Source organism: Hippichthys cyanospilos, chromosome 12, assembly GCF_059441005.1.
Source record: "Hippichthys cyanospilos isolate Australia breed blue-spotted pipefish chromosome 12, RoL_Hcya_1.0, whole genome shotgun sequence".
NCBI classification, from domain to species: Eukaryota; Metazoa; Chordata; class Actinopteri; order Syngnathiformes; family Syngnathidae; genus Hippichthys; species Hippichthys cyanospilos.
In genome coordinates, this window is record NC_142380.1 from 8,680,675 (window position 1) to 8,705,110 (window position 24,436).

The 24,436-nt window shown below is 39.9% G+C and overlaps 1 protein-coding gene across 18 annotated transcripts in view; it reads right to left on the reverse strand.

Annotated features, from left to right (window-relative positions):
* mbnl1 (muscleblind-like splicing regulator 1) overlaps window positions 1-24,436 on the reverse strand; it is a 63,796-nt gene that overhangs the window by 13,366 nt on the left and 25,994 nt on the right. For 14 of the 18 annotated variants that reach the window (XM_088428676.1, XM_088428679.1, XM_088428677.1 and 11 more), the window contains 4 exons: window positions 6,082-6,252; window positions 4,719-4,943; window positions 1,740-1,979; window positions 464-517 (listed from right to left, as the gene is read on the reverse strand). In XM_088428676.1, coding sequence (XP_088284802.1) covers window positions 464-517; window positions 1,740-1,979; window positions 4,719-4,943; window positions 6,082-6,252 — 690 coding nt within the window. The remainder of the gene's footprint in view (window positions 1-463; window positions 518-1,739; window positions 1,980-4,718; window positions 4,944-6,081; window positions 6,253-24,436) is intronic. The other 4 variants (XM_088428691.1, XM_088428693.1, XM_088428688.1 and 1 more) reach the window with 1 other exon arrangement.

Genomic DNA, 24,436 nt, shown 5'->3' on the forward strand with positions numbered 1-24,436 from the left:
CCAAAGCGCAAAACGTCTTTGACATGAGAGCACCCTTGAGGTCTGATGGCATGAACTATCTCTTCTGAATCACCTGTTATGGTGTGATCCCCCTATAAGACCTCTCAGCCCCACCTGACGTGCACTAGCAACAGTCATGCACACATTCAGGAGCTCCACAACAGTGAAAACATAAGACAGAAAGCCATGCTACCACTTTAAACGGTTCCCTAACCCTCACTAGCATTTTTTGTTAGACTTGACAGGTGATGAATTGACTGCGGCTCTTTTAGAATACATATTTGATGCGATCCTCCCTTTACCCCAAAATGGAAGAGCTGCACTCATTTCATCAAAAACATTAAAGACAGAAGGAAAAAAAACAAGACTTTGCACTCAGACAGAGACGACCAAATAGCATTAGTTAAAACACTGCTCTACAACAAAGCCACATGCCAAGCTAAAAGGTGAAAGGTCATAGTACCAGGTCAAAGGTTGCGTCGAGGGGTCGCTTCAGTGATTTGACAGCCGACTGAGTCTTAATTAGCAGGCAGCGAGCACATGATGGCAATGGGCCAATGGGGTTCAAGCGCATTAACATAAACCAGCAAGCAGAGGTGCATCATGGGGGCAGCAGTGCAGTTTGGGTATAGGTGAGAAAAAAAACAAATAAAAAAACAAATCATTGGAATGCATTTGTACAAGGGGATTACAGGACTAAGGCATGCACAATGTGGATACTAGCTCTACTGCTCAACCGTTACATGATCATCATGGTACTACATATGGTACTACTAGTCTAAATTAGTTAACGTCACACACAAATGGATGGCCGTGGCGATGAAAACATTGGTCACTCATTATTTCACTCGGGAATCATATTAAACAAGAGTACAGTGAACCCCCGCAACATTGCAGACCATCGTTTTGCTTTATTTTTTGAAGGAATCAAAATCAATGGCTCGAAAGAAGAGGCAGAGAAGGTCCCCTACAATGCCTGTGAGGATTCGAGTGTAAGCTATATGTGTTGCCGCGCCATTTGTTGTGAGTTTCACTTATTAAAGGACTTATGATTTTCGTTTCATCCACGCTTATTTCTGTTAGTTCATGTATAACGTTCAAATTATTTGCTGGAATTAAGTTTGTCAGCTTTCAGTAGGCCAAATGATATGGTTTTGAAATCGTTTAACATTTTGGTCTTTAAATATACAATTCTTCTTTCCACTTCACCTTTCATCAGAAAAAAAACGGCGTATCTTTTTCCCACTCTTTGGCAATAGAACAAAAGCAGATTTCACCAAAAACACAGGTTTGTGACCAAAAAGAAGCAAAAATGAGCTCTAAATACATTCTTTTAAAAATATCGTCTCCAGATCATGGATTGTTAGTTATCGTGAAAGAAATGGGGGTTCACTGTAGTACATCACTGTCACTTTGCAATGTTTCACTTCCAGCTGTCAGACGCGCTACATGAACAATAGCATATAAGAAAAAAACACACACACAATAACCAGAAGACAAGTGGCTGTGTGTGACAGAACTTGAAGCACAATGAAACCCATTTAAATTGCTAAGAGGAAGGGAAGTAGTAAACAGGAAGCACGAAAATAAAGTCCCCCAAGAAAGAAAGGAACTATCTTTCCGTTTGTGGGCTTGGATATTATCATATTATTTGAGCAGAACCAACATTGAATGAAATCAAACCGGATCTCACACACAATTGACCCGTCAACGTGGCCACATACGGCAAGATTGCTCACCATGGCAGCGGCGGCTGAGGCCTGGTTCACCTGGTGCTGGGTGGCCTTAATTTTAGCCTGCAGGTGCGCCGGCGGGTGGAAGTACTTGCACTTCTCCCGGGAGCACCGCCCCTTGATGTAGTCCATGCACACGGTGACCGTGTTGTCGTTGGTGTCGATCATGGTGCTGTCTGCCGGGTGGGCGAAGCGACAGTCGTCCTCCCCCCGGGAACAGTTCCCCCTCTGGTACTCGCGACACACCTGGACCCGGAAACACGGTCGTAACAATAAGGATGTTTGATTCTAGTTTTTTCAAATCAATACCGGTTCGAGCTTTGTATTCTTGAGTAGTCGTACCGATGTCAAATACTGATACCAAGGGTCTATTTGTCTCAGTAAAGTCAGACACATGAGACATCATTGAAACAGCCAGGATGTCCTCTACTGAGAACACCAGGACTTAGTAGGGTCACTCCAATGGGTCAAAAGCTATAGACCATAAACGAATGTCTACGGGAGTGGACAGAATTGAATAGGCTGGGCTTTAGGACGATATCCCATCATAGCAATTTTCTTTAAAATGACAAATAATTGTTTGTCAATTGTTGATTTTCAATTCCTCCAATTTCTATTTTTTGATTGGAAAACAGTTACAAATTGGCCCTGGTCCAAGGACCCCTACCTTGAAATAAGTCAGGTATCGGCACTGATATCTGGAATCGATACTCACCCATCCCAAAGTAAGTACAGTACGTCTTGTACAAATGTCACCAACCTTTTCGAAACCGAGAGCTACTTCTTTGGTACTGAGTAATACGAAGGGCTATCAGTTTATGTGAAGACCCTGATCATGTTATTGACTTGAGCTGTAGTAAATATGTAACTAAGTGTAATATGTAATGTATATGTCATATATGCATAATCGTTAGTAAAATTCCTAGAAAACCACAATGTTCTATCACTTGTAAACTAGTGCCCCCCCATTGAAATGAACTAAAATGCAATTAATCTTTTCCAGGCACCCCCCCCCCAAAAAAAAAAACCAACAACTTTTTTTCCAGTTTCTTTTTGAATTTCTAATGTCAAACATGGAGTATTTATATATAACCCACTGATTCAAATGCAAATGGCCATCTTGAACAAATACCCTCATTGTGATGTTTTTGGAGCCTCGTTTCATAGGCCTGTGAGGTTATTATGATTGAACTATACTTGACAACAGGAGAAAAAAAAAATCCAAGCAGTTTTCAGCAGTCGTAGGCAATTACATAGCTATTAGTTTTATTGCTGCAAAGTCGCTCAAGCAAGTCATGATTACATTTTTGCTATAATTTGCTAGTTTTCCTGGTATGCAAGCCCTTAATGCTCCACCATTTTTTGCTCTCATAAAAGCAGCACTGGATACAGCATAAATGGCTCTGCTTTTTATGTTTATGCAGATTAAGTATGAGTCATCAAGGCTTTTATCTGCCTCTGTGGCTGGCGCACAGTTACAAAAACCACAATAAGGTTAAAATAGATGAGACCTGCAGTCTTTTATCAAGAAAAAAGGTCTCAACTGAGCATATGCCTTCACAGGGGTACATAGAGTTACTTACACTTACATTATGTTGCAGCATGTTAGCGTAAGGTGTTTTCAATTTAGATTATTTAAGATATTTACTTCATCCAGAAATTGTGCTTTATTCACTAATATCCATCAATCCATCCATTTTTTAGAGCCGCTGATCCTCACAAGGGCCGCAGGCCTACTGGTGCCTATCCCAGCTGACTGTGTAGTAGGCGGGGGACACCCTGGACTGGTTGCCAGCCAATCACAGGCACACAGAGATGAACAACCATTCACGCACCCAATCACACCTAAGGACAATTTAGTGTGTCCAATACACCTGCCGTGCATGTTTTTTGGAGTGCGGGAGGAGAGAAGCCACACAGGCCCAGGGAGAACATGCAAACTCCACACGGAAGTGGATTTGAACTTGGGTCCCTGAACCATGAGACGGACGTCCTACCCACTGCACCACAGAGACGCCCTATTCTCTAATATATTTATTCAAACACAGTGGCTGTGCCAACGACAATCATAGGAACTCTATGCTCTTCCACTAGAGGGCAGCAGGTGCTGCCTACCTAGGTAGCCAACAGTTGCTAATTAAGATTGATAAATAATTAAGTTATCCATTTTGGGAAAATAAATTCATTTCATATTCACACAACCAGTGAAGTACAGAATCAATGAGTGGCAATGAGGACGAATTAAAATACATTGAAATACAAACGAAAAAAAAAATCAGATTCGGATGTTGCGTAATATTTCCTTGAGTGACAGCCTATTCATTTGTGTCCACTGCAGTGGACATTTTTCTATTTTGACTATTTCTTCTGACTTGTTGGCAAAGCTTACTGTGCTCAGTGAGGACACCCTGGCCTACATAATTTGATATTTGAGACTTTTCTGTTTGTAACGTTTCTGTTTGGCGAGGAACACATATAATGTAAAATCTGTTTCGTCTCAGTAAAGGTTGGGATTTGCTGCAGTAGTGTCACAATGATTTATTTAAGTTGTTGTCAGACAATGTCTGTAGTTCACATATGAGGCAGCGGGGGGCAGCCCAAACCAAGTTGTGCCTCCTAGCTGGACTGAGTAAATAAAAATTCAACACGTGTAGTTTGCAGCATGTTTTCATTAAAACAAATGCTCAACATGAATACATGCTTGATGATGAAAATACTCGCAAGCATCTGTAGCATTCTTGCATCATTTCAAAAAAGATAAACATAGGACTGATCTGTATGCATAACGATGCACTGCCGATTTGATCAGACAAAATACAAGACAGAAATGTCTTGTAATTTCTGCTGTGAAGGCTCCATTAGTTGTTACTACAAAGATGGATTGGGATTGAGTTGAATGTTACGAGTCTTATTTTTCCTTATAAAAACCATCGCTGCACAAAATTTTCATTTCACATTTTCAAAAAACGAGGGGGCTGCAGTTACCTCAAGTCTGTCTGTTCTCAGCAGTTTCTGGGCTGCAGCGGCAGCATTGGGGACTTGGCTGACGGCGGGGCTGGAAGCCATGAGGACCGGAGTGCTGGGCAGGATCTCGGGGGCCATCAGGCCCGGCGACACAGGACTCAGGTAGGGATTGAATGCCGCCGCCGCTGCAGCTGCGGCCGCCGCGTTGGCATTGGTGGCCAGGCCGGGCGTCACCGAGAACATGGGCTGAAGAGCAAGATGGAGGAAGGAGCTCAGGGTGAACAAAACGCATCTTGTTGTGCGGACAAATAAAGCAGAAGATAAAATCTGCTGCAGAGATAGTAAATGAGCTGCATTGTCTCTACTTTCATGAGTCTACTGTTTCACTGGGAGAGGAAACTGAGCTATATTCAGGAACTGTGTGTGTGTGTATTTTGTTTTCACATATATATTTTGTACATACATACAACTGGAGAATCAATAACTGACAATGGTGTTTTACTTTTTCAGTACTTGTTCATATTCAAAAGTGAGTATATTTGTAGATATACAGTATTTCACAATATAGCATTTTTGCTCAAAACTGCAGGAAATTAATTGTGTAGTTTCTGATCGTAAAACGTCTAAAACCCTACAGCTAATACCGGTATAAGCAATCAATACCTTGAAATTAGGCTGTATCGGCACCAATACCAATATCTGGTATTAGTACTCACCCATCCCAAATAGGAAAACTATCAGCAGTCACTGAGACCAATGTAAATGGTTTGGACTTAGTAAATTGACTTTTACATATATAGCGCTTTTCTACCTTTAGTACTAAAAGCACTTGACAGGAAATATAGGAATGATCTGTCACTCTGCAAGCCAGGCTCCACTTTTTTTTCTTAAAGGGGAAGTCAAGCCCAAAACGATCTTGACAATAATACGCTCTATGAACCCCCACTTGTCTAAACTGTTTTCTGATTAATTTTGCTCTTGTGAAATATGACTTAAGCAACAAAATCTATCGAGATTTGTGGACAGTTAAAAACTCACAAAATTGATGAGCTGTGTTTGGTTGTTTACTTAGCAACTGATATATCATTTTTAGACATTGGTCAGTGACAAAATGGCTGCCCCTTTGTTGTAAAAGGACAGGTGGCTTTTGCTGCTTTTTTTCATATTCCACATTTTTGGATTGAAATGTGAGATTTTAGATTTCAGGCCACAGACACTCAAAGTCACAGATACATCAATTGAACATAGGGATGATGACCCAAAACTGTACAAAAATGATAATTCACATGACGCTGTATTTGCTCCTTCCCTAAAATTTCTTAACCTCAAACATTTCTGGTGTTTGCTGTACATTGTAATAAGGTTAGTGGGTGTGTCTCCTCACCATAGGCGGTATCTGAGCGGCAGGCATCATGGCATTGGCGAGCTGCATCTGCTGGGCCAGCATGACCATGTTCTTCTGCTGGATCAGGTTGTTTCTGCCATTGATCTCCAGCTGGTTCTTTAGGTGCGGGGGAGGGTGCAAGTATTTGCAGTTCTCTCTGGAGCAGCGGCCCTGAAAGAGGAATGACAAGGCTTTTCTTATCTTATCGGGATTTGTGGACAGTTAAAAAGAAACCGCTTACGTCAAGTTGCCCTCGTGTGCACGAGAAAACTCAGTTCTGTCTCGAAATGGACTGAAAGGGTCTTTAGCTGGAATCTGACACTGACATCAGATAAAAAACAGACAAGTTTTGTTGTTTATGTTTCTTATTATTTATTCTTGAACGGTAGGTCGACTTTTTGCAACGTATCTACAAAATCTAAAGTCAAAAATGGACTATCAGATTAGGGCTGTGTGTTGAATATTTTTAGAATCGATTATTCTATTGATTAATTCATCATTTAATCGAATGACCGGATAACAGTTAATTTTGTATTGTAGTGTATTGCAAAACCATTTTTGCAAAATTACTTTTTAATAACCAATTATTTTTTTATTTTGTATTGTGTAGTGGACAAAACAATAACTAAACACCAATTGAGCAATGTCACATGAAAAGGTTTGATATTATATTGATCAAACGTTTCGACTGATTTGCTGGCTCAGTCATCGTTTTCCAAAGAAAATTATTTTGGTTAAACACGAAAGGTAATAATTTGGACAATTTTAAGTTAAACAATAGCTCAAAAGGATTACTCGACTATTATAACAGTTGGCAATGAATTTAATAATCAATTACCTGTAAAATACTAAATCGGCTTGAATCAGGGCTCGGTATTGGCAAAATGAGGTGACTCGGAGAGCATGATTGGGACAACCCTACTTCAAAGCCTGCAAATAATGATCTAACGCAAGTATCCAGTTTTCTAATTATACCTTCAGTCTGGGGGAGAAATCCAAACACAAAAGCCGCGAATGCATACATACAGGGTCACGCAACAGGTGGCCCGAGCACACACGATACGTCACGTGACGCAAACAACGTTTGGGATAGACAGACAGGCCCGAGGGCCTGCTTGACCTCGCTGGGCAGCCCCCACTGGGAGACGACTCAGTAATCTGTCATGACTTCTCTCTCCTTCACTTTCACTCAGACCAGATTACCAAACAGGTGCAAGGGTGATAGGAGCGGGGTCACGGCTAAGAAGCGGACTTAGATTGCAAGGGATGCTTTTTGTCTACTTAGTGTGAATTTGCTCTCTCAAGTTGTTATTGGATCTCATTGAGACTGAGATGCACAAGTCTGACTATAAATAGTGCAGAAATCGGTACAGTATGTGTATTCACAGGTGCGTTTGAACTCGGGTCCCTTTGAACTGTGAGGCGGACGTGCTGTTCGCTGCGCCACCGAGCAGCCGTTCTTTATTTTAGTTAGTTCAGTTAAAATAAGTGAAACTCCAAAACAAATTATTAAGATTTTTTTTTTTGTCATTTTGATTGTTTATTATTACGGATGGGGGAGTATCAATACCAAGTATCAGGCTGATACTTTGGAATTGATGCTACAATAAACATTACTCGATCAAAGTCGATCAAAGGAACAAACCAGTTCAAGGTGTAATTTTGCCTCTCAGAACATTCAGACAACATATAATTTGCGTAACAATGAACGACATGCAATTGATCGCTTGGAAAATTCTGACATTATAACCGATCACCAGTCTCAAATGAAACAGCAAATATCGAACAATCAAGCCGATCGGATCAGTGTTAAGTCAAATATCGAGACTGGTATTGGCCTGCCTGTGCCCGTATTAGACTTGGGAAATAAAGGCATACATGTCTGACAGATGTCCGTTCTGATAAAATTTCTGTAAATATATCTATGGAAACAGAAAAAGATAATAGAAATTCTCCAATAATGTTGTCTAATCTTAAACTTTGTGCGTGTCTTTAGTCTAATGCTTTGATTTTACATTATTGCCATTTCACATCAAAGGAAAAATATTGAAAGAAGACACTAGGGGGCTGAAATTTCACCAATGGTCACAACATGTCAAAGTTAAACATGGCAAGACCACTTAGTTATCACACTTGCAGGAGTGTGCCATCCCTTGGCTAAAAAACTCTGAGAATGATGTGGAAGACCAAGAGCCAAAAATGGACAAAATACTGCATAGGGTTAAAGGAAGCGCAAACACTTGGCCCTGGTATGACTTCCACCAACAAAAGAGCAACCAAGCTCATACAAAAAGAAAAAAAAAACATCTTACAACAGACAAATTTATCACTTCAGCATACTTCCTTGACACCGATCTCTACTGCTGGAAAATACTTGCATGATTACGCATGCCCTCACAGACTTGCAGTTATTAAAATACATTTAACAATTTTGCAAAAGAGGGATTTAGGATTTATGACAATGGTAATGCTAGATTGAGCTACAGAATTGTCAAAATGTGAAAATAACACACTATTAATTGTACACATTCAGGGGAATGACAGTGGCATGCAGTGAGGGCGACGGGTGCAGAATGTGTGCATGTGTGTGCGCGGAGGAGACGGCTCATATTACGTTCACCCAGTATGACCCGACACGTCAACAACCCTTTTCGCAGTTGAGGCACCATTATAATTCCTAATAAAAATCTACTTTTGCTGGAAGCTGTATAAATTGAGGAAAAAAATAAATAAAAATCATGTCTGATCGGTGGAAAAATTGTTCATTGGTGCAGGGTGCAGCCGTATGAATTCTGCTGGTCCGCGTTGCGGGAAATGTTCAAACATGCGCAAGTAGATATCATTGCGGGTCAGTGCATGCAGAGAACGAACGCAGAGGTGATTCAAAGAAGAAGGAGGAAGAGGACGTAGCCCCTTGTGCCATGTTTGTGGCCGTCGGTCTGATGGCGACGTCAACAGCCTGGAGTCGCAGCTTGAGACGGTATCCACGGCAACAGAGCAGCCAGACACTCTCAGGCCACATCCTAGTGATTCTTGAATTGTTTTGATAAGCGAGTTGCATGGGAGCTTGACAAAGAAAAGAGCAGTCCATAAGTGGGTCGCCTGACATCAACCCTTTGGCCCGGTGTTGCTTTTTACCTCATTCACCCCCAAAAAGTTTTTATACGTTATATTGAAGGAGTCCAGAAATTCTACTTGGGCTTGAGGCGGGTCTAAAATAGGCTGGTAGTGAATGAGTTAATAACACTGTTCACGCAAACATTATAGAAGAGGAAATTACTCATCGACCAAGATAGAAGAGTTGTAATTCGAGTACATTTGCAGGAGAAAAAATGCTGGATATAAACTGGGATGCCAAAGAAAACAACACATTAGTTGTCTAATGTTTACAGATGGGCGAGAACTAATGCCAAGTATTGGTGGCAATACTGGCCTCATTTCAAGGCTTCAGTACTCGCGACGGCAGCCGATACTACTTGTAGTTGTTTTACGATCAGGAACTTGGAACTATATATATTATATTGCGACAATAAAATAATAAAACATAAATGTTTTAAAACTTTTAAGGAAAACTGCAATATTTATTAAAAACCTTTGTATCAAAATACCAGTGGCATTGGTACTTGGTTTCAGTGATTACTCAACAGTTGAGTACTCGTATCGATATCGGCTTAAAAAAAGTGTTATCAAAAAATCCCGACTAACTTGACAACTTTTTTTTAGTAATTGTAATTTTAGTAATTGTAATTTTTTTACAGTCGATTTCATATTGGCAGCATTATGACAGAGGAGTCTGCAAATATCAGAATAATCAATTGTTAAAATCTGACGAATCTAAAAGTATGATATTTTCTGACTATCAGTATCGACTATCAATATTGGATCAGGCTATAAAACAAAATAAAATTGGCCACATTGGCACCATCTCTTACCTGTACTCTACTATGATGAGTAAGAATTTGAACCATTGCACCCGAGGAAAAACAACCAATCAATTGTTCTTCTTCTTATTATGATTGCCCAAATCCTCCAAATCTCCTCAGTAAATATTCTCCTCGTTCTGTAGTCGTGTAACTTGTTATCTGTGTAGTAAATAAAACTAATGCAAACATTTGCTTTGAAAAAAACTTTTTTTTTTCCTATACTAGTAACTTAATCTTAGTTGATGTTATTGCCCTGTAAATTTGAAACAATGTCCTGTTTTTAAAAAAAAAGGACTGCAGTTGTTTTTATCCAATGACAAAATATAATAAAATAAAACAAGACTGACAAAATTATCAATGATTAAAATAATTGTTAGCTGCGGCTCTAAAATCCCGCCCAAACTGCGAACAATACGTACGTGGTCGGCTACTGTGCGGCGGGCCTGATTGATGACGTTAGGTAGCAAAAACAGGTCCCGCCCTGATCGCGCCCTGGTCCAACGCTTGCTCCGAATCGTTACACGCCCATGCTTTAAAAACTGTGCGAGGTTTGAACAAACAATGAAGTGAAGTAAAAAGAATGCTGGGTGGGGCTGCGTCCCATCCTTTTGGAGAGGAGAAGAGAGGAGGCATGCGGCAAGGTATGCAGATGCACTTTGCTTCACCTAAACAACATCATACTCCCACGGCCAAAACAGAAATATTCGAATCCCCTGAAGGAAAAGGGAAAGTACAGCAGACAAAGCCGCGCAGTTATACAATACTGCTGCTGTTTGCCCGTGGAACATTTAGCAGCATTTTTGATGGCTCTGTAAACATCCACGCTCTCAAAGGCTAATGTTAGCATCGATTTTCTTTCCACGCAAAAGTAAACCGTTGGTTTTTAATAAATGTTTGCACTTACTATTTGTATTTGAAGAAGCAAAAACCGTCCACTAGACTAAAGTTTTGGGACATGCGTTCTGTCGTGCTTGTTTCCTCGCTGCTGCAAAACCGCAGGAGTACACCTCAAATATTTATAAATATTTGATTAGATTTTTCAAGGAAGAACATTGAAAAAAATGGCACTTTGCCGTGATACAAAGTAGTCGACTTAAAACTTTTATCATAAAGGAGTTATGTGACAAGGACATAGAAAAAAATGATCTGAATTCTATACAACTCATTTCACTGTACGAATTGTAATCATGATCATTTAAAAATATTTAAGTAGCACCCTTGCACCGCGTAGTATGAGGAGGGCAGGTGTGTGTATGTGTGTGTGGGTTGTAGACGTCACTGCGTGCCTCAGCGGTGGTCACTATTTTACAAAAGCGTATATAACCACCCCTTGTTATGTAAATCAATTAATGGAAAAAATTATAATTGTCATCAATTGTATACATATTTGAATAAAATGTCATGCCGGCGCAGCTTTTGGAGGGCAGGAGAGAGTATGCAGGGCAGATCCCTCTGAATGATTCTAGAAGTAAATTCATTGAATACATTATAGTATAATATAATACATTATAGTAATGGATTGATCATTTACAATATATTTTAAGTGGTTATTTTATCATCAGGCACTTGCACGTCTCAATTTTTGTCATACCACTACAATGACAATAAAGCAATTCTGGCACTTAACATTACCTTTGTGACCACCCAGCGTGTGGAGGTTAAGCAAGGTCCCAGGCAGTCTACGTTTGACAATAATTTATTGATAATAATAATTTAATCATTTAATTACCATTGGAAGAGGTTGCATGCATGTGGTTGCAAGGTACCTTAGCATGCACACGCCACATGCATCGTCATCATCCACAAAGAGTTGTCTGAACGTGGGCCATTATATCATGCACGGACCTGCAATAAGTCTACTTCTAATTGCGCAATGTCAAGCGCGCACTTCCCACACCCTGATTCCTAATGCATCAGAGGGATGATGCCAGGATTGGGCGGGAATCGTCTTATTCTGTTCCACCGTTGCACATAGGGGTGCAAACACAGTGTTATGCCCAATTTTACCACAGCAAATTGCCGAAAGAGGGAAAACTCGTAGCTGGCGCACATAGGAACAATGAGCCAGACCTGACCCTGAGCACCAAATCAGGGTCCTGAGAGTTTGCTATTATCAGTAGTGATGGAAAAATAAAGGCCCATTTTTTTTTTTAATCAGCCTCCTTGACTATTAAATCCTAGTATCGGTTCTGAAAAAAGATATCAGCCTATTTCAACTCAACACACACTTACCATAATAAACCCCAGAATTCCCACAGACACATTTCCCAATCTGGGGAGTGGAAGCTATTAAATCCGCAAAAGAAGGCCAATATTTTCCTTCAATATCAAATTATTTACGTGTTCCTGAGGGACGGCGAGTTTGCGGAGCACTCTCTAATGTTGACATAAAATGGTCATTAGGATCACGTTCACGTTGGGACGGAATCTTTGACGCTTTGCCGTTTGCTCGGGATGCTTTGGTGAACGTATGTGAGGCTCAACTGTTCTCGGCCTTCCAGCGACTTCTGTCCAAACATACACGGAGATGAAAGCGCTTTCTCCTCTCGCTCACACTGTGAATGAAGCTTTGTGTTGCCGGCTAGCAGCAGCAACTCAAAGGGTCACGCCCAGTGGTTGCTCTTTGTCGAACATGCCCTACCTCAAGCACAGCGGAAAAATACTGTAAAATATTTACCTTGATTTACATGCCAAATATGTGCTTTGACCTGGAGTCAACTGCTACAGACCTTGAGACGAGTGGCCTGACAAAAAAGTTTTTCGATGTGAGTCATCATTTGTTTGCTTTAGGCAAAAATCTTAAATATGAGCGCTGTATGGTGGCAGTAAATGCAACTTGGCTCACTTCACAACAGGCGGCAGCTTGGCAGAGATAAGGATTAAAAATTGAGGCTACAAGCTGTTTATTGACACTCCCATTTAAAGTTTGCTGTCAAACAAAACATAAAACAATAAAACAACCACAAAAGTTTGTCCTAAAGTCTGCTAGCTTAATGCTAACACAATGGGAGAAAGGCAGGGGTGTCAAAAGACCACATGGAGAAAATGCTATTCTCTCGTGGGCTGGACTTGTGAAATCATGGTAAATAACTTAAATAAGTAAATTGTAATAAATTTATATGGTGAATTTTGCCACGCGCACCGGCCTGGTCCCAATCCCGCTCAAATAGCGACGGTCAACTGTAAATATATTGATGAACGATATGTGTAAAAACATAAAGATAAACAAAGTAAAAACCCTCTCATTTTGGTCCCCTAAATATCCCAATATGACATATTCAGGATCTTTTTTCCGGAAAACGTAAGATGAATAAAGACTATATAAATAAACAAATACAATCGTTTTAATTTATTCTAGTGAGTTCAGTCCTATTCATTTTTTTACTTTTGCAGAAAAAACATTTTGTGGGCTGGAAAAAACCTTCTTGCGGGCCTGCCCGCGGGCATTATGTTTGACACCCATGGGCTAAGGAATGGCATATAGTTTAAAGCATAAAATGCAATGAAGTAACCATTGTGATTATAATTCAAACTCAACAAGATATTTGCTTTGACAGTGAAAAACAAAACTCTGTGTACGGAAGGATGGTGGTGGACAAAGGCCAAATCCCAGCGCTTTACTAGGGCTACACTTAGCAACTGTTTCTAAAAAACAGTGAAAACGTGAGCCATGCCAATTGGGTTTCTTGTTGCTGTTGCATCTCCATTTCAGAGCAGGCACAACACACTCATAGCCTTTTGATTATGTGTATAGTACAAACGCAAGCGCACTGCACCGCTCAGTGGTCAGCAAACTGATATGTGAGGCTTACGAATATGTGTTGTTAATCCACGATAATAGTCAGTTTGCACCGGCTGATTCATTACTACTCAGCTAACAGTACAAAAGACTACGGGTGAGAATTGAATTATAACACTGAAATACACAACTACAAGTAAGCATTCTAAATATGTATGGATCAAATGTGAGAAAATGTAAATACTGTGGAATAGACAAATATGTGGATAACCATATAGGGACTTGACAGGAACAATACATTTTCCAACGTTAAGATAACATCTGCAAAGTGGGACTGGACTAATTTATCAACTACTGGACTATTCATAACTACGGTAACTAAATGTTTGATTTTAAATAGACAAATTAATTCGATTTACTGTCCATATATATTTTTTTTTCTCATGGCTGGTACATCTTTAGAAAACACCGTGTGACGCCGTATAGTACACGCAGCCATCTCATTATTTGTGTACACACAAACAGCCGGACAGCATGAGTTCTTCACACCCGACATAGTGTTGTTTTGAAGATATGCCTCAGGTCAGATGTCACGTACACAGGAGCTCTGCGTCCAAAGAAAGACCCCTGTGGATTTTTTTTCCCTTTTCATTAGCCAACCCCTTTGCATTGTATTTGTTTTCCCACACACATGCTTTCCTGTGAGTGTATTATATGCCGGACGGAGTTTTATGACGGCACAGTGTTGCTTTGAAATGGCTCATTTCTCTTTTTCTTGCATTTCACCTTTTTCATATTAAAAACTATTCATTATGTTCTCTACTCTTTGTGAGAGAAAACAAAACTACGGGAGATAAGCGAACACATACCATAAATTAAAAAACATGAACTGTAGACTTTGAAGTAGCAGTGCAACGATTAAGAAATCAAAATCGAATTGATGATTAAACTAATCGATAATTACTATTCATAATTAATTCATTCATTGTTAATCCTTTCTATTTTAAAATGATCCAAACGGTCGACATGTCAGCTTCTCAGCAGGATATAGTACAGTACATAAGAGGTGTTTTGATTTGATATTGATAACAGATATTGATGATATTGGGGCAATATCAGCCTAAAAACAGTATTGGATTACATCCATTTTTGATTCCTGCTGATATCATATTGGACAATAAAGAGGCAACTAGGCGAAAGTGCAATAATTGCGATGTTCTGTGCAAACGTTCTAAAACGGATGCATACTATATCGAATTACAGGTATATATACTAATTTTATGCCTTGTAAATGAGATATTGCGTTATGCGTTTGATCCCCTCTAAAAATGAGAGAAAAAAAAACTCGACTTGTACTCGGAGAAATGCGGTAAATCAGAGGCAATTTATGTTTGTGTATTTTCTGCACTGTCACTTTGATGTAATGTTCTTTTTATGAATGAAGGAATAGAATTCAAAATGTGTATTTTTTTAATCTGATTTATTGAGTGAGTGAGAAATTACTTGACAGATGAACAGATTATTGAAAAAAGCTTTATGCAGCCAAATTATGAAGGCAACACTGGAGGCAACTTTGTTACACATCTCAGCACTTCAAGAGAGAGAGAAAAAAAAACTGAGCGAAACGCTACTTCTCCTTTTTCATACTTTTGATCCATGCGCTCTATCTCATTTCTCTATAATCTGGAGTTTCCATCTGAGCACCAAGGTGCCTGCATTGTGAAATGTACACACACATGCTCCTCCAACAGCGAATTTACAGAATCAATCCGGCACATATTACACTAATCTGATCTGAAAAACGCTAATCCTATCTGCAGCTCTAATCCCACTGTCAACTGGCCTAATCCTGTTTCTGTGTGTGATTATCCCCTTCGGACTTGGCTGCGGCTAAAGCAGGATGTTTTCACCCCCCCTTCCTGTTTCTATTAGGGACGAGAAAGCCGACAGCAGTCGCTGTAATTTAATTTGGTTCTGACACCGTTTTAAATTATGAGAAGACTTTAACCTGAAGTAAAACAAGACAATACATTTGGTGCTTCCTTGGGCACTTTTTCATTTAACTGACTAAAGCATACTAATTGGATTGTTAATAGCGATGATATACAGCGATATATGGCGTCAAAACTGCCAAAATGAACAGGGGACTAATTTGATGGTGCATTGCAGCATAGCTGAGTTGGGTGCATCAGCAGTCTCCATCAAAACGAAACGGAACGGAAACAGCACCGGACTCAAGAGGAATGGAAAGATATTCCTTTATGGATCACCTGGAAAATGAATGTGTGTTTGTAGGACCTTTCAAAAAGCAAGTAACCAAGAAACCGTCATTACTAGGATATAAGTGTGCTTGTGCAAAACACTTTCAGGCGTGTAAATAAAGACCGCACCCAGAAATCCAGATGTATCCTCTGTTGTATTGAAAGTAGTGTAAAAAAAAAAAGAAAAAAGAAATAAAGCGTTTAGCCCCAAGGTTGGACGTCATAAATAAAGTTGCATCTGTCTGCTCCTCCCAAACCACAAACGAGAGGCTAATGAACGATGTGAAATTCCCAGTGGCATAATTAACGAAAGCATTTTTTTTCCCATCCTGGAATCTCCATCTATTTTCAGTATCACCTGTCCTCATTACCGCTGACGAGTGAGCATATGTTTGCTATGCTCTTAATATTAACCGTTTAAGCAAAATATAGGAAAAAAAGTGTTTGCTCATGAAGTCGGGACAGCACTGAAGCTTCCAGCCTCCATGCAAATATATCAAAAACACAAACCACATGTAAAAAACAAACCAACTGCTAGCTACATATTTAAATGCACTGTTCCCGTTATTTGCTGTCTCCTATCGCATGCCCCTAATTGGATTATTAAGAAACCACCGTGCCTGACTAAGAAGAGCCAATCGTAGGCAGGAGGCGGGAACAAATTGGTGTCAGCCTTTTGTTCTGCAGGCACAGGCACACTTGCACAAAAAAAGGAGTTTGCATTTTCTGCCTGAATCCGCGTGGGCTCTCTCTGGCTTCCTACTACACTCTAAAAACATAGACGGGTGTATTGGACACTATTGACCCAAGGTGTGATTGGCTGCGGAATGGTCATTCGATTAATATTTATTTGATATTTAGGCGATATTTCTTATATTGGATCAGCGGTTCTCAAATGGGGGTGCATGACGACACTTTAGGGAGTATGTGGGTTCTTTCGGGTATCAGCAAATCTTAATTTATTACTTTGTAATGGGTTTACAGGAACAGGATTTTTTTTTCAAATGACAAGCAAATTAATTGGAAAATGAAGCAACTTTTCTCTAATATATGTCATCGTCTTTTGGAAAAAGTTGTTTTACGGCTATCGGGTCAGAAAGAACACAGACGCGCTCTATCTCCAGGAGATGCCGAATAAAATACACCTCGAGGTACCACTACAAACGTAATTCCAAAGTTTAATAAATTAGACACGGATGGCACAGCACTCTTATTTAAGTGTTTCATTTTTACATCCAAAAATGCTTTGCGTTGGTTAGAAGATAAAAATATTCCACACTTGAAACATCATTATATAATTTTTTTTTTTTTAAACTGTCTAAATACTCAGAAATGGTTTCCATTTCTGCAGTCCTCCATGTTTTGAATAAAAATAAAACATTAGCCTTTACTTTGGAAAATAATGATCAAAATTTTGCTTTCTCTCTGATATCGACAAAACCAGTAACTGAATCATAAATAATTGATGTTTGTCCATTTTCTACACAACCATTGTGAAACAGTGTCTCATTTTTGAATGTTTGGTTTAATGTTTTTATTTTCAATCTGATTCGCAGAGTAATCGACAAAAAGATGACTAAAACAATCGCTAGTTGCAGCCCTAGGTGAAATATAGTACACTGCCCAAGCGTAACCACAACTTTGATTATAGAATAAAAAGATAAACGGTAGCAAACAAGTATGGCTAAGATGCATAGCAGCATGGCATGATCCCTTGTCTACATTACTTCAACACAAAGTTACCATGCAGGATAACCATGTGAGTTCAAACTTCAGATCACATTTCACGGGTGACATTTCAACAACTTATCATCATCCAAAAAAAAAAAAAAAATAGTTAACTACATGCAGCCAGAACGAAGAAGGTAGCACAATAAAAACCGGCAGGCCCAGGCGTTGTCATTCTACGAAGGAATGTGCTAACAAAAACAAGACAGTGCCACGATTAGAACAGCCGGATGGAATAATAATCAAATAAGACCGTTATCGACTACGATTCGCATGTCAATATCAAGCGTTCGCGGCCTTATGTGTGTAGCTTCTGGCATCCATTCGTCTATCGTGTTCGGCAACAAAAGAAGGGGGCTGGGTAGGCCTGAGTGACGGTTCTAAACACTCATGTGAGCGAGGGGCGGCTTGCACAAGCGTTGAGTACATGAAGCCAATGCCCCGCGGCGCAACGCTCACCTGTCGAGTGGGAGGATAATGCATGACTTGGGTTGCCTGTAGGTGGGATTGCAGGCGTGGGAAGAAGAAATTAAGAGATATCATTAGGAAAAGCCAGAGCTCTTATAAAGTACGCTGAGATTTATGTGTTCAGAGGTTATGTCCCGATGCTGATCCTGAGATCGGGCCCGGTTATTTTCAGTTGAAGGGGAAGATGATTGGGGCTAAACTGGGGTTGTTTGATATCACTTTTTTGCAGACGGATAACAGTATGAGTACCCCTCACTTGGACTTTTGACAAACAATATCGACCCGCCCTCCCAAAACAGAACAAACGACAAATTGATGAAATATATTTTTAAAGAAAAAAAAATCATAAAATTAATGGCAAATTCTATTCTTTTTTGTATTTGTAATTTCTACTTCATGGTCGTAAAACTGCTCCAGGAGACTGGCCAATGCTAATATCGGCAGCCATTTCAAGTACCCGCACCTTGAAATAAGGACACGTTTTGATCTGATACAAATACTTGGTATCAGTAGTTAAATATTTATTTTTAAGTGCTACAAAGCAGCAAAATATTCTGGCATCGGTTGACAGTAGTATCAGCTGCTATACACAGTATTGATACTTTGAAATGAGGACAGCCTGATACAAATAGTTGGTATCAGTACTTGCCTATCCCTGGTTTACATTTGTAGTTATGTATCTATTTTATTGCTATAAAACACCAAATAATCCGAAAGTGGACTTGATTCAGCTGCCTTTGCAATTACGGATACTTTGAAATAAGTTCAGGTATTGGTCTGATACCGATAGTAGGTATCGATGCAGTCTTTTCCTAGTTTAAATTTTATTAATTTATTTTTAAATGCAACAAAGCAACAAAATAATCCTGAGGTACACAGATACAGCATTATCCAAATTTTACTACACATCATATTACAGCTGGAAACTGCGGACAGTGAAGAAGCGTTGTGGTCCTTGTTGCGGGAGGCTGATAAGACGCTAGCAAACAAGTAACAATGTCAATGTTGGAAAATATGAAAATATGTTCATGTGGAAAATGGAGACAGTATAACAGCGACTTGCAATATGAGCAAATTAAGCATTTCGCAAGTCGGAAATGATAGAGGTGCGTTTGACACTATAAAACGCCCTCTGATAAACTGACGTGCCCACTCCCACCCCAAAAACAGGATTTGATTGTTTTGCTTGTCTCGTTATGATAGCAATTTTTTTCTTCCTTAAAAATTGAATGCCAAAAAAATCTAAATGGGACTCAGTATCTGCAACTCCTTAAAATCAGCTGACTCTGACTCAGACTCGCGTACAAAAACATGTGATCGATACATTTCTAATGTCCATTATTCATTCATGTTTTACAAAGGTGGAATATTCAGAATCCCAACAGGGAGGGCTTTAATTCCCTGGAAGCGTGCATCCATCTGGACTCTAGACCCAGAAAAGTAGCCTAGAGCCATGATAAGAAGGGGCGGATGAACCAAGGTTTACACCAGCATTTCCTCGAGATGACCAATCAGCTTAAATTTAGCCTGCAGCGAACGTCTCCTCCCCTTCAGCAGAGCGGGGACATTGCCACACAGGCACAAGCAAACATTAAAAACAGATCCAAAGAAAATATCAAAAAGTCTTTGCCCCGCCACTTTCGTAACCCTGCTCAGAAAATAGTTTCTCACAGTACTGTATGTACCCTTGTATTCTGAATGTTGTATGTGAGCCTTTAAAATTCCGACAAAAATATTTGTTAGCTTGGGGTTCTTAATGCACTTTGTGGCTCCCCAGATGATCCCTCAGTGGTGATGGAAGAGATTTGCTGCTTGCTTATGTTTGGAAGAGGCAGCCAACAATAATGTTTTGCATCAGGAAATGATGCTGATGAAATAATGAATGATTCTTTCACAGTATGAAGGATACACAAGTGGATCCTTAACTAAGAATTTGACTCTAATTTAAATACAACTATGATGCAATATACAGTTGAAAAAAAAACATATTTTGGGAGACATTTTGTGTTCGACTGACTACTTTGAAAACATTTGTAAACGCCTATATGTGCATAACAGATGTAAATTAGATTCAATATTATGTAACCTTTGAAAAACTCCAACAGCCGTGTTTCAATTACGCGTATTCATATTTTAAATCATTTTACGAGGACTAATAATTGATCTAATGATATTAAGTTGCTTTGAGTTCCATTTTATTTGTTCTTATTTCGAAAAGATTTTCTTTTTTTGAATGTTTAAAATAGACTGCGGATACCTGTAGAAATGCAGTCAAAATCTCACACACTCCCTCTGAAATGCCTTCACGCACCCCAAGGTCTGTCTACTCCCCAAGGACTATCTCAGTGTCTGCAATATCTGTCATGGCATTTGAGAATTTTGTTCAAATATGAGTAGATGCACTGCTTCATGTTTTATCAAAACCTTGAAACAAATTTTCTTTTGCCTCATCTTTGAATTGTTAAAAGTAATCATTTTGAAAACATGGATTTCAAATTGTTAACATGATAATCTGAGTTGCGACTGTCAAAGCATCAAGATTTGTTTCTCATCCGAACAACCCACACTCAGAGGTGTTTATGGTGCAGGGGCACAAGCACATGGGAGGTGGCAGGACCACAGAGAAGTGCTCATTGTATTAGCAGAGATATAAAGGGAGCCAGTGTGTCGGGTGGACAGTCAGATGACACGGAGAAAAAGGGACAGTGCGCAATGATCTGATGAGGATGTACACGGTCAGCAAAAGAATGCTTGGCTACATGCTATAATAAGTGTTCAAGTCAAAGACATTAATCCCCAGCTAAACATAAAACCCCTTGGCATCAAAGCCGTAAGAATAGAAACATCCGAACCAATAGTGAGACTAACACAAAAGCTCCCGTGGCGTAATGTAAGTGATCTCTTGATAAAGCGCGAGAGAAACAATGCCATGGCGGCTTTGAGAAAAAGCTTATACCTTTATGGGACTGATTTTTAGGCAAATTCCTTTAAAGAAGGATTTCACGCCCACAAATATCAAATAAAAATGCAATTAAGGGTATAGAACGTAGAGGCGGACCGCAACAGGCAGAAGCCCGCGTGGTCACCGGAGACAGCCCGGATTACAACATCACCACAGGACTGGCTGGAAATCAGCATGGTGCTACTAAAAACAAACCAAGCTGATCATCGGGAGGAGGAGCTCAAAGTCATTTGTCTTAGTCACATTTGAGTATCATAATACTACAAACAGGTGTTTTATTTCCTTTGCATAGCCATGTTTTCTTTGGAACAGACGCAAGGTGGCAAGTAAACAGCGATGCACGCAATGATAGGATGGCGTTTTTGTCAAGTCCGCATGCTGTCCTGCGGATAAACACAGAATTAGCATATTTTGATAACTATCAAAAGGAAAGACTGGTCTGTTTAGCATCAACTCACCGCTTGCGCAACTGTAAACACAAGTTTCCCACAGGTTTGTTCCCGCCAACGGATATTATGAGTTGGGCCTGTGTTAACTCATTCAATACCATTGACGATTATAGATGTCAGAAATCTGTTTTTACTGGCTCAAAATTCACTCCTCCTGGTGTTCCCGACTTGTCCATCTGGATGCAGTATGATACAGTTTTCGTTTTTTATACTGTAAGGGACCCAGGTAGATGGTGAAATATTAGTAATTTTCCTTAGAGGAGTCCCCGCACATTCCAGATGTTCATGTGAAGCAAATTGGTGACTAAATTATCCATACGTGCACCTTCCTGTTTGTACATACAGTATGTGCCCTGCAGTTTGCTCCCAAGCAGTCTGGAGTGTGCCCCACCTATTACCACTTGCTTGCTGGCAGATGGTTGAATTCCATTTTTTTTTAAGTTAATGTCGTATAACGTAAAACTTGATAATGCACAATTGTGCCATCATACGGTACAGTCCCGTAAAAATTACATTTTACAAATGTATTTTTACCACTTTTGCCTGTGGTCAGCAATTTGCATCATTCCTTAACCAATTCAGCCACAATTGAGCCAATTGTGCCTTTGTGTTTTTGGGTCATTTTCTTCCGCATCATTCTCTCAGGGTTTTAGCTAAGGGATGACACACTCCTGCAATAACTGAGTGGTTTGAACTTTGACATGTTGTCAACATCTGGGTGAAATTTCAGCTCTCTACCCCCCCTTTTACAGGTCATATTCCTGCACTCTGGCAGTAATTTAGCCAAGTGATGGCACACTCCTGGTAGTGTGATTACTAAGCGGCCATGCCTTGTTGAACTTTGAAATGTTGTCACCATCTGGGTGGAATTTCAACTCCCTTGTGTCTTCTTTCAATACTTCCCCTTTGATGTGAAATGCCTTTGATGTAAAGAACAAAGGGATTGGACGAACTGGTTTTTATATATTTTGTTTGCGATGCTCATTTAAACATTCCCGACTTAATTTAGCAAAATCCTTGAATTCAGGCCCAAAATGATTTGAAATGATAATAAATTCAGGCAGTAAAGTTCATCTGCAACTACTACGTCAGGAAGGATCATTCTCGATTATAGCGACCGATGCGTCGACTACTAAAAAGGAAAGTGCTGCTTGAATGGGGCCATGTGCATTGTGTCATTTCATTTGGTGCACGCCGTGTGACAGAAGTGTCAAATAGACATTAGCCCCCTGAACTAGAACCAAAAGCAGCCATACACCGAGCGAGGCATGTTGATTTTATTCCCGAGCAGGACAACCGCTGTCGAGTAGCAACGTAACTAATATTTACGCCAGCGTGTAGGTGTTTGCATTTTACCTGACTGCGCTACCTAACCACTGCACATAAACAAACTGTCAGAGCATGAGAAAAATAAAAGCTGGGGAGAAAGACAGATAGAGAACGAGAAGATAAGGTATGAGGCCTTCGGCTCTGTGGGAATGTAATCTTGGCCGGGAGTCGGAACCTGCTCCAACAGCACTACTAGCACAGACATAACACGCACGTGCATGTGCACACGGTCGGCCTGTTTTTCCTCACAAGTCAGACGCGATGAGGGTGGGTGTGTCAGGCAGGCGAGCGAGCGGAGCAGACAGACTACGAGGGTAATGGCACGGAGGTACGTGTTCAAACTTCTCTTGTTCTGGACCGTTACCGTGCCGCTTGTTTTTACGACAGAGTGGCCCTTGTTTGGTCAGACGAGGCCCTGCTGCTGGAGGGTTCACATCGGGTCAGGGTTGATGTCATTCACCTAAAACCACCGTGTGTGTGTGTGTGTGTGTGTGTGTGTGTGTACTGTAATGTGACCCATGGGTGTGGCCTGAGGTAAAAACCAGAGTGAGTGGGAAATCAAGATGGAGGGAAAATGAAAATAAGCACCAGTGGAAAGAAAATGGGTGACGAGAGGAGGCTTGCTTGAAATGACTTATTTGCAGAACTAGATGTTCTTTTGATATGATAAATGAGAAAAAAGATCATTAGGTCATTTGTTTGTCAAGACAAAAACAGAAATGCAAGGTAATTAGCTAAATGATGTGGTTGCAGCTAATTACATCTCTTCACCCATCAGGTTTGGCGTACCTCTCATTAATGTTTCTGACTTTTTAAAAGAACTAGGGATAGGTCGATGATCGTCCTGGTTTCAGAGTATTCGTCATTTTGACAAATATCTGCAGCAGCCTTTGTTAAATATCTGATGGCCAATAACAGATTTATTTGAATGTTCAGTTAACTTTAGAAAAGATTCTGCTGAGCCTGGGAACACTCGTCACCGTGTGGTCTCATTTGAAATTATAACCAAGGTAAGAAAAAGATGAACATTTCTGTTATTCTCAACATTTGGAGAACTTAACTTCTTGTAGAAAATGAGAGGGAGCCCTTTTTTGTTTTAAGTTTTCAAGTGCTACCTTTGTACTATTAATTAAAAAAAAATCTTCATTTGGCAAATCCAAATGTTGACCAATAAACATATGTAAAAACATTTCAACAAAGAGATGAGTTTGAGCGAATATTTTTTTGTTTTGTTTGTGTTTGACACCAATATTCTCCCTTTTACTAAAAAATGTCGGTTATAGGCCTCCGTGGCTATAATTAGTATTGGTACAGGCAGTGATTAGAGTGGAGTAATGTTTTTCATATTCATTTAGCTGCAAAATATCACAAAATGGTGCTGGAGCTTATAAAAGTTCTACAGTATACATTTTCAACAAAATGTCACAATAAACTTAATCTATTACCAAACAAACAATTGTTTCCGTGTTTTTACTGAACACAGCATATAAACATTA